Raw genomic sequence first — 16495 nt, 5'->3', positions numbered from 1 at the left:
CTGCTATAGACAGACATAGAAATCCAAGAAAAACTGCCAAGTAAAGCCCTGTTCAAAGACTTCTTACTGAAATTGTATTGCAAGAACCAAATAAAAACTTCATAGGAAATTCCAGCAACATAAAAACTGTGCAGAATTTCCAGTGGGCTTGCCACCTATTCTTAGAATAAAAAAGGAATTTTTTGACACAAAGATATTATGAAACTTGCAATTTCACATTTTACAAGTTTTTGAGAACCTTCCATGCGGAAGAACCGTCCAATAAAAAGAAAGGTAAATTCAAATTGTATTTAAGATTTAGATAACCCATCACAGCGATATTGCAGAGGTGAAACAGAGTAACTCTTCAACACGCCTTACAAACAGCACATTTGTATTTAGTATAAATGGAAGAACACTCTATCTAATTGAAACTGCCTCTAAATGTAATAAGTCAAATTACCTGCATTGGAATTAGGTCAGGATACTGGCATTAGTGCTCCTTAGGAGGTTTACCAAAGAGTTTTTAAGCATACTGGTGACTAAGATTTCATAACTTTTCTACTGGAAGAAAGAAACCACATTTTATAAATGATCGGGAGAAAGGTTGCTTTATGAAACCCTTCCCTACTTCTAGGTAATTCTAGTCTCAGCTTCTAAATCCCATAAATAGTGTCCTTCACCATCTAGAGAAAATTTTTTTCTTAATCATATTTACCCAGAAAACCTGGGGCCCGTGCTTATGGTACGTATATGTTATTATGTATTCTGTTGTTTTACTTTTGGTTTCACTGTAATTCCAGTATCTCTTGTTGGATAGAGTAGAGTTTATATTTTTACAGAGTATCAATGAGAAAAAAAGAAAACAGTTGTAATTTAAAACTATTGTTAATCTTTCAAGTCGGTGAACCCTTCTGGTCATCAAAACGGATTTCAGCTTTCTAGACTTCTAACCAGAAATAACAAGTTGGCATTATTCCATCATGTGTAGCTGGGGAGAAGCCCTTCAGGAAAAAAAATGGCAGCTGTTATTCAGGAAAGAGAAGGAAGGACTCTTTGCAACTATTTAATAAAGATGTCTCCAGATTAGCAGTGTTAGCATCATCAAACAGGACACCAACCTACAAGCATTCAGCACTGTCCCATGTCACTCAAAGTAGACGTGTTTTCAGCTCACAGTGTTTTGTTTCCAGTAAAAGCTAAGTTTCAAAGAATGTTAATCAACAGAGATTAATATTTTAATGCTCACTAATCCAATTGAGATAGTTCACTTTGAGAAATAAATAGAAGATTTAAAGGATACACAAAAGCATAAACCCCCTTGTTGGGCTAGCTGCTGAAGTGCTGCTGAGGTGTAGGATGCAAGTATAAGTGCAGTTTGTAAAGAGGTTCAAGTTCTCTGAAATGTCGTGGCGAGCAAAATGGCTACATCACTGCAAGTCTCTTAACCTCAGCAGTCTCGTTAAATTAATCTCTCAGTCTCTCTGTAAAGGAAGAAGTGTCCTGGATGCACCAACACAGTTTTACCTTACCCAGCAGAGTAACATGTAGAGCTTTCTAACCTAACATCAGATGATCAATCAGATTTTAGAGCCAGAAGGCAATCCTCTAACTTGGTGGTGCTCTGTAGCTCAACTAATGGCATGATTTTGCTCTGGGAACAGAAGCATGATTCAGAGCACAGGCTATTCCGCTCAATGCAGGCACATCAAGTCCTCAGAGCACAGGATCTGAGCAATATGTCCATGATTTTACAGCTGTGTAAGGGATTAATACGGGCTTTGAGGAGCTCCAGCTAACCCTGTAACCATCCTTCATCTTGGCATGGGACCACCCTTCTCATGTGCTCTGTGCTCAGCCTTTTTTCCTCCAGGGCTGTACTAAGGTGCGCTAATTTACAGTCTTTTTTGATGACCAGTGGGACACAAAATAGTCTTAAGCATAAGCATTGAAATAGAGGCAATCCATATTCTTCTGTTGGTATTAGCAATGGAGGCAGGAACACTACAACAGCTTTAGCTTGGGTTACCTTTGCCCTAAAGCAATTCTTCTAGACTAATTTTTTACAGTCAAAGGAAGGCCACACCATGGATTTGGCCTGTCAACTTAATTTCATCTAACCTAAGCTACCAGGTTGATGGCATGCTAGCAGTATACCTGAGTCTTAAGAACAAAGGATCATCCTCATTCCCTCAGTTGGAAAGCATTAGTATATGGCTGCTACTGAACATGTCAAGAAAGCCAGCTGTTCTGAGCAGAAGGTGAATGAGAGTGCATCCACCAGGAAACCTAGGATTTGCACTGATGGGGCAACACAGAGCAGCAGAAGGTGAAGAATTATATCAGCTCTGCATTGTCACTGTAAGAAGTTAGACTGAGTTGTTAAAATCCATGGAGATATCTCTCCCCCTCTGGAAGCTGTGAACAACATAAAGATTTCTGCTGTCTTTATACAGACCCATTCATCTGATGGGGTTAAACAGTAGCTTAAGTATTGTATTTCTCAATACTCTTCCATACCTCTTTTAGAAAACTGTAAAATGAGGTATAAATCAATTAACTGACTTGCTCAAAAGCAAACAAAGAAAATGGAAAAAAAGAGAGACCGAGTTTTATCTTCTCTCAGAGGTTGTTTTATAACTTATAAAATGTTCTTAAATCGCAATACTTTTTAGTTTGAAAAGCATTTAAATAAAAATAATTTCATTTATTGGATGTCCTTTTACTTCAAGTCAGCCAAATAAAAGTGTATGATGTTATCCCAGCTTCATCTGTAAAATCTGTTAAAAATTTTCACCAGTGAGCTTGGTTGGCTGTTTCATTTTATATCTTAGAGGTTTCACTTCAAAATTTATGTCCAACTTATCGTCATTTCTTAGTTCGGGATTAATTTTAAATTAGAACATATAATACTGCTCTTCGCTAACGACAATCCATGCAGTGTATAGCCAGTTATATCACCTTTTTGCTAAGTATATTTCAGAATCAAAGGATATTGGAAACTTTGAATAATCAGTGTTATTTAAACTACAACGCATATTTCACAGCCAGCTCACATATTAATTCTGTAATAGTCCTCCTATTCCAGTCCTCTAAGTAAATGAATTACTGTCCTGGCTTTCATACTGCTTTTAGCTAGATGTGTCACATTGCCAAATGGCTCAGTATACAGCTTCGGAAGTCACAATTTGTGTTCATTAGCTATCCACTGCCTACATTGTTTTTTATATTTAGAAGTAGCAACAGCAACTTTCCACGTTTATTTTTAATTCTTAGTCTCTCACATTAGACTATTTTGTTGGTGGATGGAGCTAGGGGGTGGAAATCAATAATCATCTTGTCCAAATTTTTAAAATTATTAGTAAAATAAACATGTTTGGAACAATTGAACTGTGTACCTTGGGATGAATAGATTAAACCAGAGCATTTTCATTATGTCTCTGGCAATCGCCCTTTTATCTCATCTTGTGATGAACATCTGTATTTTTTGGCACGTTGTTAGGATATAAATGTGGGGTGCATCTGAACAAATTCTCAATTATAGTTCTGCTCAGATTATATTTCAAAATTATGTTTTCCACTTTGTGGATGATATTTACTGTTATGGTAGCAACTGTGTGAAAAAAAAAAAATTCTATTCATTTACTATTCAGTTCTGGATTCATGTATCAATTATTTAGCTAAACCTTCTGTTAGTAGAGGGGTTTTTTTGTAAAACATGTACCAAATGTTTATAAAAAGGGAAAGATTTTAGATTCATCACGTCACAGTAGCTAAAGCTGTGTTAAAAAGAAAAAAATGAACAAACATATGTTACCAGCAGTGTTTCTCATATTTGATGGGTAAAACCATATTCTGTTTTGTTGCAATTGTCTTTCCTTGTACAAATAAGGGCCCTGATCCAATAATTTTTTACAAGTGTGAATCAGATTTGCCCTATTTAATTTACTTCTGTCTTTAAGACACCTTTGCATTTCTTTGAGAGGTCCTGGAGGAGATGGGAGACTAGTCTTTAAACATTTACTTAGCTTTTGGCTCATCAGAAGTCCACAGAGTTCCCATGTCTTGAGCTCAGCACGTGCAGCAGCATTGCACAGCAAGAGCCAAAAGTAAGAAAAAAGCCTGAATTTAGGAAAAAAAAAAAAAAAAGTTGTGGGGTTTTTTTTTTTCCCCCGCCTTCCAGTGAGTGAATCATTTAGTGTTGGTCTGTGGCTCTGACTGTGGCTCTGGCACCGTTCCCACAGCTGTTACAGCCCCTATTCCACTTGGGAGAGTGTTCAGGAAATTGTGTTGTCATGGATCCTTCTGCTCAGCACCAGTCTGCTCTGTGCCCAAAGTCCCCTCTGCAGCAGACAGAGTAAGAAATCCCCGGCAGGCCCAAGCTGCATGAGGCATGAAAGGCTGTAACTTCTGTGCAACATCCCCCAATGCTTCCCTAATTATTCCACTGGATCATCTTAAATAAGGTTTAAAAAAAGAGTGGAAGCAAATCCAACAGTTGAGGCATAAGAAGGTGGGGACTGTGCTCTTCTGAACTGGTCTTTCTAAATGTCCCTAGTTCTTAGTCATTATCCAGACCGTCTAGTCTTCCAAAGTTAGAAACAGGCATGTTTTCCTTCAAGGCTGAGCAATTTAATTCAGCCAGGTTGGGGTTTTTTTTTATCCCCAATTGTTTATTTTACTAAACTAGAGCTGTTCTGAGGATGACAGGCACCCATCAGAAAGAAACAAGGCTAAAGTTAGCAACAAAGAGACACGCTGATCAGTAGTGCTGTGACTGGGATCACCGCTGCAGCTGCTCCCTTCCTACGTGCGTTGGCTGTCCGCATGTGCTTCAGGTTCCACCTGTGGAAAGAATAAGTGAACAGGCAGAAAAAGGGAACCAGCTCCAGAGATGGGGTTGTCAGTGGGCTGCTCCAGTCCGGAGGCAGTGTGAATTGCCATGCAGAATAGCATGGAGAGTTGAAAAATCATCTTATCCATAGGTAGGAAAACCTAGTTTTGGAGAGTTCCCAGCAGTGACTATAGAGCCGGTTTGCTAGCCTAAGGGTTTTGAACTGTGTGAATTTTCTGGATTACTTTAACTACACAGACAAAACAATGAGCGTTCAGTATTTTTCACTTAACTTCTATCACAGAGCTTTTGGAAATACATCCAAACAAGATCTGAATAACTATCAAGTCAATGCAACAACAGATAGCAGCAGCAACCACTGAACTGCTTGCAGCAATGTTTAATGCTTTTGAAATGGTTGTTCATTGCTTATAGCTGGTAGGTATGCTTTGGAGATGAATATGTGTTTGCCAGAGACCTTGCAGTTTAGGCACCCTGGGACCATCCAGGTCCTTGGCTGGTGGAAACCTCCTCATGCACACTGACACCCTGCCACCTTGCTGGCTGCTGAGCACAGCGAGGGGAGCAGTCTTGTTACCCTCACCCCCAGTACAGGAGTGCTAGGCACTGCGAGGACTGTCCAGTGTCCCAGCTCCAAGCCTCTCACTGTGGAAGGGAACTGTATAACCTAATATTTGCCGGTTGTCCTGAAACCGTGCTTAATACCAGATGAAATGTGAAGAGCATAAAGAATTTTTCTTAGCCAATACTAATGTGGTTACTAGGTCTGAAAATAAGCGTAGAAAAATAAATAAAAACCTGCTTATAGCTACCTGAACTTCAGCTCTGCTCTAGGAGCTTTCAGTCAGCTGTATAAGAAGGAATAAGCTGTTAGGATGCTTGTATAATTTTGTGGCTGGAAGTCAGGGCTTACAACAAGGCTACTCTTTTTCTTCGAAGAGGATCCTGATGTGGGGCTCTGTTTTTCAAGCCCTTCAACTCAGTGTTATTCAGATTTAAATTTTATCCTGATAAAGAGTCAGGAGAAGGGTCAGAACCACTGACTCTGCCCTGACAAACTTTTTATTTTCTCTGCTGATGTTACCACTTTCGTGTGGCTAGACCTTCCTTCTGTCCAGAGAGTAAAGAGGGATTGTATGTGATTATCAGCTATGTCACTAGAAACAAATTCTGAGGAAAGTACTTTCCTCTGCCTGACAGGACAAGGTTTGACTCTCTGTGTAATCGTGCTTTATATACTGAACCTGGAGTTTGAAAAAATAAATAATTTCAGTCATGCTTTACAGTTTTCACTCTGTGCTTATACACACATCTTTCAATTTTACCTTTTGCTCAAGACTAGACAGGATAGTAATCCAAATATTTTGGCATAAAAATGGGTTTGAGAAATACTCTTAACAGTTGTGAAGTTGATTTTTTTAATTATTTTTGTATCAGTTTTTCATTGAATAAGTGTTTTGGTTTTTTACCCAACCGATTTAAGTGTATATTTAAATGAAAAGTAGATTTACATCTATTAAAAGGTCCATTTTAAATTTTCCCTTTGGTGAGAGAAAGAGAGAAACCATTCCATGGAGCAGATGTATAACAGATGCTACCCCTAGTACGTACTGCACTACTGGACGGTGGCCAGATGCAGTGGTGATAGCATAGCTGTTACTGTGATAGAGCAGAATAAAACAGAGAGATGTAAGTAATGTGTTAGCTTGCCTGCCCACCGCTTTGTCCGCACAAATGGGAAGGAGGAGAAAATTCTTAAGTCTGTCAGCTATCTGCATCATCATATACACTCCCCACAACGAACCATTTTAAAAAAATAGCAGAGTAATAGTGCATGTTTGAATATGTTAAATACTGTGAAGTTTGTCCTGTCTAGACCACATCAGGGCTCAGAAACTCTGAATTACACGTCACAAAACCCACCTTCTTTCCATCTCTGTATCCAGGATGAATTTGCCAAGAATGCACAGCTCCAGAAGCCTATTGAAATCAGTACGGGGGAAAGGGGAATGCATCTCACCTACCCTTAGCCATCAAGAAGCTGAACACCTAGGCAAAGGCAGTCATCTAGACTCTCTTCATAGTTAAGAAAAATAAAGGCACCTCTAGAAGGCATTCATCCTACTGCCCTTAGTTTGAGCTAAGTGAGATAAATCCTACCCATAGTGTTTGGGGTCATCTAGTGAACTGGTGTTACAGCCCAGACAGAAAACTCGTCTCTTGACTTCGAGTGTTGAGTTTTGTCATTTGACCTCTCAGCAGTTCCTTTGGAAAGTTAATCTGAGAAAACAGATACTTTTCCAACAGTAGAGAAGATCCTTCCTGTCTGAAAAAAAAAAAAAAAAAATCATTTTAGAAGGTAGGAAGTTATTTTTGTGATAAATCACCAACTAGAGGTTGAGGAAAAAAAGGCTTCTGGTGGTAGTTGTCCCTCTGGGCACACCCTGCACTGGAAGGCAGAGGAAATGGACAGTTACTGTAACTGAGTTATGCAGGGAATAAATATCCCTTTGTGCACTGTACAAATTTGCCTTACTTTACCAATCTCACCTGCAACTATGAAAGCCGTCTTAAAAAGAGGCAATATCCATTAAACATTAATCATTTCCATGTGCAAAAAATATGACTGTTTTGTGGGTGATTGCATTTTAAAGCAGAAATCATTGCACAGAATACAGAATAGATTCAGTATGAACCTTCTAAAATAAATGAACCTTAATTTCTTTTGTATTTTTTTAAAGGTCAAATGTTGCAAATACTGGCCAGATGATACAGAGATCTACAAAGACATTAAAGTTACCCTAATAGAAACAGAGCTCCTGGCTGAATATGTGATTCGAACATTTGCAGTAGAAAAGGTAAGTTTCCAAATTCAGTTTTCTTAAATACAATGGTATCTGCCTAAGCAACTTATATAAAGATTCAACATGGGAGAGTTAAATCTTTTGACTGACATCCTGGTTTTGTAGCTATTCTTTGGGTAAACGACTACCGCCCTCTTACGGTAGACTGTGTTTTTCTTTAAGTGCAGCAACTTTTCTGTGCTGTCCATCACTGTTGGCCCCTGCCTGAGTTAGAAAAAGTGATGTTCCTTGCCTAGGAGAAATCGAAGTCTCCCTCCCAGCAATCAATTGAAAAACATACTCGTGCTGTTTTCCCATCTTATGTTCCCTGCAGTCATTTTCGTTCTGTACAAGCGGCTACATGCACCATTATTCAGAAGTCCATGGTGGAGAATGCTGTTATCTGTTGGGCCAATATGTTCCTGGTCTGCAGACACATGGTTAAAACAAACTAATTTTCTTCTCAAGGCAATTTCACTTTTCATGTGGAATTCATCTTTATATGGAGAGTTCCAATCAGTATGTTGTATTACTGTTTCTTAGAATAATGCCATGAATTTTTTTTATGCTTACTTGATCTTGTAGCTCTCCCAAACAGTTTGCAATATAAGGACAACATACAATTTAACAAATACGGTGCTTACTGAAAGTGAGAACAAGTATGGTCAGTCAAAGCTGAAGGGTGTCAGGCATTTTGTGTCAATTCAGGGATTTTATTCAGACTTCATTAAAAGGCAGAAGTGTTTTAACTGTATGTTTCTAGGCTCATTTGAGTTGCAGAACAACGAGGAAAGGGCCTCTTTGGAAGACTTGATATTCCTAATGTTCTCTCAGTAGCACCATGAGCAGTTTGTCAACTAATTAGCTTAGAAAACTCCTTTTGATTGAGTTGCAGTACCTGTGATACACTGATTGTCTCTAGTGATGAAATAGTATTCAGTTACGGTTTTGAAGAATATAATATTTAACATCAAAGAATCCTGCACCCAAGTATATGAAACTGCCAAAAAGACAACCCAACAGAGTCTCTGTACATGCATCCACAGTAACAAAAGAATTGGTTTTTTTTCCTATTTTATTCTTCAGTCTAATACTTAAATATGCATCAATACAGCAACCTGAGGGTAATCATAATAGAATTACGTGGTTTGAATGAACCAAAATATTGTAGCATGTTTGCCACTATACATATTGTACAATGAATTCATTCAAGCCTGTTGTTTCCTTGCAGTTAGATATTTTTAATAAACAGATGAGAAACTGTGGCTACACTTTGAAGTAGATTAAGTACCGGTTGATTTCTATTCTGCAAATTTTAAGCCCATGCTTTGATGTTAGCTTTTCACTTCTTAACTGGGACTGGGAAAAAAGACCTAGAGGATTTTACAGTTGATCATAACCAAACTGTCTTGAATAAGTGCATTAGAACAGATGGAGATAAAAGGCACTAAACATTTTATTTCTTTAAAAAAAAATCTCCATCTGAAAAGATTTCATTTAGAGACTGCTTTTAAATAGTTGGTATTTTTTCAGTAAGCCTCTAAAAGCAGTGTCAGTGTAGTCTGACTAAAGTACATTTGTTTTTACCCTATTTTCCATACTTGTTAACTCTTCCAATGGTACTGGAAGGTCAAGTCTGTACATCTCTTCCACCATAATTCTCTCAAGTTTATATTTCTGATCTACTGGGACTGATACTTCTCAGCCTCTCCAAGACAAGCTGCATGATGAGAAAGACTGCAGCCTAACCAAAGCTGCAGATAATACTAAGTGAAGGATGGCATTGAAATGCTGAACATTGGAATCTCAGCTCCAAAGGACTTGAAGATTTGGCCAACAGAAACTTTAGTAATTCAACAAGGAAAAATGCAAAGTTCTGCACTTCAAGTGGGCTAACCCCATCTGTCAGCACAGGCTGTGACATCCTGGGACAACATGTTATATCCAAGATGACTACAGATGTAGGATGTATGAGCTGCAGGGGGAGGTTGAAGGAGCTGGCCTTCAGTGTGGTAAAGATGAGGAGCCTGTGACTACCTCAAAGATGTTCAGAAAATCAGGGTCACCAAATTCTCCTCATTCTGCTCGATGGTAGTGGATGGTAAAACAAGGGGCAGTAACCAAGAAGTTGTGGTATTGAAAGCTTCAGGAGGAAGGTGGTTCAGTACTAAAGCAGGTTACCCTGAAAAGTTCTGGAATCTTCATTCTTGGAGGTCATCAGGGCTCAGCTAGACAGATCCATGGGTGACCTGATCTAGTGCTGGCCATAGACCCACTCTGATTGGGAGGTTGGACTGGATGTCCATTCTCACTGTCTTTTTTATTTGTGGATGAATATCTCATACCTGCTCCTAAAATAGAGTTTAAGGGTTGATTTTTTTGGAAATAAATTTATCACTTATTTTTATTTTTTTAAAGGCTATTTGGTAATTATTGAGGAGTAGGGGGATAATACTAAGAAAATGGAACCCAAAATTGCACTCTGATTCTGAAGACCAATTCCTAGATACGCTTTATGCTGTGTGCATAAACAGTTGCTTTGGAGCCGTTCCTTTAAAGCTCCAGCACGAAAGTTAACTCAGATTAATTACTCAGATAGCAACATACAGCAGCACCATAAGTATTTGTAGGATTAGGGTCTACATTGTTTAACATCCTAGGGCTTGTTAGCAATGTACACCATTTTCTGTTTGTTTTAGCTGAAAGAAAAAGTAAAAAATACAATCTTAACAAGCTGAGCATATGCTTTTATGATTCATGCAGTTGTGTTGTTATTTTGGGGTTAGAAACCAGCAGGGAAGCTACAGACATGAAAATCGTTCTTTGGTAGGTGTAATAAGCAAATTCCTTATAAAAATACCCTATATGCAAAACCTTTTCTAAGCAGCTGTTAGCAACGATAGACAAACATGCAGTTAGCGTGACAGGCAGCATTTTCAAAACCAATACACAAGATACACAGGACGTATCCTGGTCCTCCATTATTTTGGAGGGCCAGTTTACTTTTTGTGAATTGATTGAAAATCAAGGCTGCATACAGCATGAAAAATTTTCTGTGGGGTACTCTTTTCAGCCCTCAGTTTGTATAGGCATGGACTTGCTTTTTTGTATAGGATCTTTGTTTCTTAGGGGATTGTGGGCAGTTGTTATGAGCAATATAAAAGTGTTCGGGACATGGATACCCCACCTACACACAGCTATTTACAGAGTTGGAGGTCTTGCTTACAGTAGCAAAAAGATGTGTTAACTAACACACTCTAAAATCCCTAGAGTACAGAGCCCAAATTGTATTTCAATGTGTTTGCTAGACTGTCTTAAAATGCAAATTACTTTGTCTGTTCCTGGGTTTCAATATGTTTTAAAGTTGGTTTTTAGGATATAAGGTCATTTCTGTTGCAAGGGTGTGTTCTCCTCAGTCTACACTAGTGTTGCATATGCTCTTCATCTTCTCCCTTGCCTGCCTTTTTGTGTCACAGTTTATGAGGGAGATGAGTCCAGATATTCCTCTGAGTAGATGCCCAATCTCCACAGACCCCTAGCCTGAGCTGTCAGAACATCAGGACTTCAAGATACACCAACCCCACTCTAGTCACATAGCACTGGCATGGCCAGAGTTTCTCAACCATCAAAAATCCCAGACTCTTTTAGCTTGCATACTAGCAATAAATTAAGAATTTTATGTTAATTCATTATGCAAAAATAATTAGACCTTTTATATGCGAACTAGCTCAAGACAAGAAATACATCTTTAAGAAGAAACACTGTAAACCACCAGTTATTAATATCACTGACATCTAGTCCAGCCTAGACATGATATGTCATAATTTTGCTGTTTGCTTATGAAATATGTATGATGGCCTCTGGTCTGTGGATTTCTAATGAGAATAAAATACTGGCAGCAACATTTTTAGAGGGGGAAGGGGAAATAGAAACACTAAGAAAGTAAAACTTAGCATATACACCTCTAATATCCCGACCGCTCCAAAAAGTCACATGGGAAATTACTTAGTCGGCTTCTCATTCGTATCTGTCTCACCATATCCATGTCCTTGTAGACTGTGGCAAATCACTTGAAGGGTGAGCATGTGGAGGGCTACAAACACAGCCCATATGATTGGTGGTGCAAAAAGGTTTATTACTATTCAGCTGTTTCTTTCAGACCAGTGAAGGAGACAAATGATAAGGAAAATTATGCTGAAATTGTAGTTCTCTGAAGTCACCAGCGAAACTCCTGTGGGGAGCAACGGAAAAAAAAAAAAGTGTCTTCTGTGCTATCTGTTCATGGCCTTGCTGCTGACCTGTTCTGTGATCATGGCATGCATCTTAAGGCCACAGTTTTCAAAGCAACCTAGTGCTTAAATATAGAGATGAGTGTCTATCTTGTTGCTAAAAGTTTCTAACCAGTCCAGTGCTAAATTACTCAGTTTTGTTGTAAGGCTTTGAACCAAGCTGATATGTAACCTTTGAACTTGCTCTCCTGCTATGAGAAAGCTCTCCAACAGTCTGTACAGATATGGGTATTGGTAGGGGGTGGATGTTTCTCAGCAAGGCTCAGTCTTTTGAAGTTACATTCTTATGATATCTCGTGTCCAATTTCTTTCACATTCTAGCTTGTTTTTCTTTTTGAACCCTTGTCTTTTCAACAGAGAGGTGCTCATGAGATTCGAGAAATTCGTCAGTTTCACTTCACTGGCTGGCCAGACCATGGTGTACCGTACCATGCAACAGGCCTGCTGGGATTTGTGCGGCAGGTCAAATCCAAGAGCCCACCAAACGCTGGCCCTCTGGTTGTTCACTGCAGGTAAGCAGAAGAGAAGTACCTCCATTGCGTTGTCCACTGAGCTCAGAATCTACTTTTGCTTCTGCTGTACTGTGTAATCCCCAAACAGGTTGCTGAAGCCACTGGAGTTCTACCCACAAGAACTTAATACCTAAAATATAAATGAGAATGGCAAAACTGAGCCTGAAATCTTGCGAATGCCTTAATGCAAGACTTAATTTCAGTAACCATCCCATTGATCAAGTACCTGCAAGATGAACCCTTGCGCTTTACATTTTCCAATACACTGATGAACGTTAACTGTGCTCTTCTTTTACTTCAGTGCTGGTGCTGGCAGAACCGGGTGCTTCATTGTTATTGACATCATGCTAGATATGGCAGAAAGAGAAGGTGTTGTAGACATATACAATTGCGTGAGAGAGCTTCGATCTCGGAGAGTTAACATGGTGCAGACTGAGGTATTGTTAATCTACTGGAATACTGCCTTACACTTTGCAAGAAAAAGTATTATTCTGGCCCATAGAACTGGAGCTGCTTTGTGGTAGGCAGCATCCAGAAGGTAATTTATTCAGTCATATGCAGAAAATAATGCACACATAAACTTGAAGAGCCACTGCCCAAACAAGTGCTGAAGTATGCTGCACTTAAAGTCCACAGTGTTTTTTTTTAAAAAAAGGAAAATCATGATTGTTTTCTCTCCGGGGAGGATTCATTCTGGAGTACATCTTGTTGAGGCTCAGTTATGTGATAACTGATTACAGAACTGTGCAGAGGAATGAGGAAACCAGAAACATTCTGAGTTTAATTACAGAGTGTTACTGCACTTCTTTTTATACTTGTAGCTAATTTGAGTCAATCCTTCCATATTAATTTCTAAACTAAAGGGAAAAAGTTGTGAACTGCTGTTGTTCCTTCTGGTCTTGTTTCAGTGCCAGTAGTCAAAGAGAATTAGTGGCAACCATATTAGCTGTTATTTTTTATTTACCAAAACACTAATAGCATATGCTGTCTATGTCAGTAATTATTTTAATTGATTTATCAGGAACAGTATGTATTCATCCATGATGCTATCCTGGAAGCCTGTCTTTGTGGGGACACATCGATTCCAGCTTCTCAAGTTAGGTCTGTTTACTATGAAATGAATAAACTGGATCCTCAAACTAACTCCAGCCAGATCAAAGAGGAATTTAGGGTAAGTTGTGGCTAGCAGTACCTAGAAGCCATACAGTTCAACTATACTAAACACTGCTACCTAAGTGCTTGACTTCTACCTAAGTGCTTGGTTATAACCATGTGAACTGTGGCCCATGCCTGGGAGGGAAAGACTGCAAAAAAAGGGAAAATAACATGTCGCTAATTGCTATTGAATTATGCAAAATCATAAAAGAATACAATACAGTAGTAGTACAATCTTATTACTCAAGGAAAGCATGTTGATTCCTTCCACTATTCTCTCTCCAGAAGGCAAGTTACTCTGCAGCTGCCGTTGGGGTTATTTTTCAGATCTGTATGCTTCCAGATTTTTTTGCTTCCAAACCCTGTTGACTGTGTTGTGTTTTCTTTTCTCTGCATATTGATTCCCACTGAAACTGAATGCTGAGCTGATCTATTCTTAAATATTTTGTGATGCTTTCACTGCTGTGTTAATTTTTCTGTTGTATTGTTTACTCTTTTTTAAAGACTTTAAATATGGTGACTCCAACACTGCGTGTAGAAGACTGCAGCATAGCACTTTTACCACGAAATCATGAAAAGAATCGCTGTATGGATGTTCTGCCTCCAGACAGATGCCTGCCTTTCCTCATAACGATAGATGGGGAGAGCAGTAACTACATTAATGCTGCACTGATGGATGTAAGTCTTCACTACATCATTAATAATAAGGGAAAAAACAGCCCCCCAACCTGAGCAATGCCAGAAAGTGAAGTCAGCGTAAGAAGAATTAAATCCTTCTAGTTTGTTTTCCAAAAACATGGCACAAAATCATTAAACTCCCAAGTACATTTTGGATCCCACATATGTTATGTCACAGCCAAGGTTCCAAAGCCATGCTCAGAGAGCAAGTCAGGGAGTTTTGATAAATTAAATGTGTCTAGGTTTCTCCTTAGTGCTTGAATTTTTAACCATCTGGCCTAGGAAAAAGAAATGTTACCTATTAAGACACCAAGGCGGTTAAATAGGATAATAAGGTTTGCAACAATCTTTTAGTTCCCTTTGCTTCTAATTTAAACAGTAATTAACAAAAAAATAATTGTCTGTCAGCACAAGATAAGATAGTACACAAGCCATTACTTCGGTCTTTCCGTTTATTTCTGTTTGAATGATTGGTTCCTCTTCGTGTGTGTGGAGTTTTTTTCTAATGCATCTATGGTAATTCTAATACTGCTAATAGAATATCAGTAAAAAGACACTTAAACCACCTTTACAGTCTGTAGATACTTAGAGCCTATCTTTGACAATTTGAAGCTATAGTAATTACGGTTGTCAAACACATAAACAACAAGAAAACAGAGTTTAGCAAAGCATGAACACATTGTAAATGGCCTTTTTGAAAAGTAAAGCTAGAGTAATAACAGTTTATAGCAGTGTGTGCATTTTTTTCTTTCCGAGTTCTCAAAGCATTTTCTTAAATAAGCCTAAAGTTCAAAACACTCCTGTGAAAAGGTAAGTGTATTATCTTTATGTTTGTCTGTGGAGAGGAACTGAAAACAGAAGTTTAAGTGAGTTCTCTAGGTTCTCACAGCAGGTCAACAACATTTCTTATTAGAACGGAGCTTTCTTGATCTGCAGTTTACAATCTTGCCATTACATTGTCTTCTTTCCCACAGAGTTCAGTACTGTTTTGTTCTGTAAATTAAGTACTGCTCAAAAGGAGCAGTGCCTCAATATTTGCTTTGAAAATGCTTCCGTTCTTCACTGTTGAAACAATGAGCTGGATCCAAAAGGTGTCTGGGCAAAAGGATCCAAGGGAGGATGTGATTTGGGTCACTTTCCACCTGAAGCACCCTGGCCAGGCTCCTGCAGTATCCCTGCACTGACAGGCAAGAGCAGACATTTGTCCCTCTCTCTACTCAATCTCCAGCAGACAAGATGATGCATTTCACCCTCTCCACTTGCATCAGTTGAGGTGCAGTCAGATCACCTCGTGTAAGCCTTTAGAGCTCACTTCAAGCAAAAGGGGTAGCAAGCATAATTTTCATTATTTGGTATTAGAATGAATTTGAGAAGGATTTTTCCCAGAAAACTGCTGGGGCTTCTAAGTGAGGGAGTAATGGAGAGCCTCTCAAGCATCTCTCATCTACATACAACTTCCAGCAAGACAGGACCAGTAGGATAGAAGGAAGCTGACTGATGTGCCAGCAGCATCAATAGCTGCTGCTTATGGTTTGCTGAAACCAAAACAAAGAACTGAAGTCATACATGTCTTTATCTCTACCCCAAAACACATTGAATTCATTTTCTGTGGTCTCTTCAGTGACTGTCTCTGAAAGAAAGATGCAAGTAGCTGGTCAGATTTATGTCTGTGGCATAAAATAAGTTTCAGAAATATAACATCTGCAGAAGTTGTATTCTGCCCAAATACAGTTTATTAACTTTGAAGCATATAAGATCTTGCGAAAGAGCTGAAAACAATGTATTAATTATATAGAAAATAAAGATAATGCTTTCAGACCCAAAGTTTTGGGGCTATAGCTGGCATTCTGCTAAATGGATTTTTTTACCATTCTTCTCACCATCTCTTGTTATTTCTTTGCAGAGCTACAAGCAACCATCAGCTTTTATAGTTACACAGCATCCCTTACCAAATACTGTCAAAGATTTCTGGAGACTGGTCCTAGATTATCACTGCACTTCAATAGTTATGCTGAACGATGTCGATCCAGCACAAGTAAGTCCAGAAAACTGCTCCATTCAACAGAGGAGTGCTAGTGCCTCAGGATTTCAGCACATGTGTACTTCAGAACAGCTTTAGGATGTAATTAGTTTTATAAAAGACCATTAAATACTAACACACTAAAAAATTAATTTGTAGCTTGC

The 16495-nt window shown here is 38.7% G+C and overlaps 1 protein-coding gene across 1 annotated transcript in view; it reads left to right on the top strand.

Annotated features, from left to right (window-relative positions):
- LOC104467276 (receptor-type tyrosine-protein phosphatase mu) overlaps positions 1-16495 on the top strand; it is a 34471-nt gene that overhangs the window by 5619 nt on the left and 12357 nt on the right. Inside the window, exons 3-8 of the mRNA XM_010081003.1 lie at positions 7576-7692; positions 12324-12478; positions 12780-12915; positions 13500-13649; positions 14138-14311; positions 16215-16346. Of these exons, the coding sequence (XP_010079305.1) occupies positions 7576-7692; positions 12324-12478; positions 12780-12915; positions 13500-13649; positions 14138-14311; positions 16215-16346 (864 nt within the window). The remainder of the gene's footprint in view (positions 1-7575; positions 7693-12323; positions 12479-12779; positions 12916-13499; positions 13650-14137; positions 14312-16214; positions 16347-16495) is intronic.

Source organism: Pterocles gutturalis, unplaced genomic scaffold, assembly GCF_000699245.1.
Source record: "Pterocles gutturalis isolate BGI_N339 unplaced genomic scaffold, ASM69924v1 scaffold1364, whole genome shotgun sequence".
NCBI classification, from domain to species: Eukaryota; Metazoa; Chordata; class Aves; order Pterocliformes; family Pteroclidae; genus Pterocles; species Pterocles gutturalis.
This window is presented reverse-complemented; position numbering and strand designations above follow the sequence as displayed.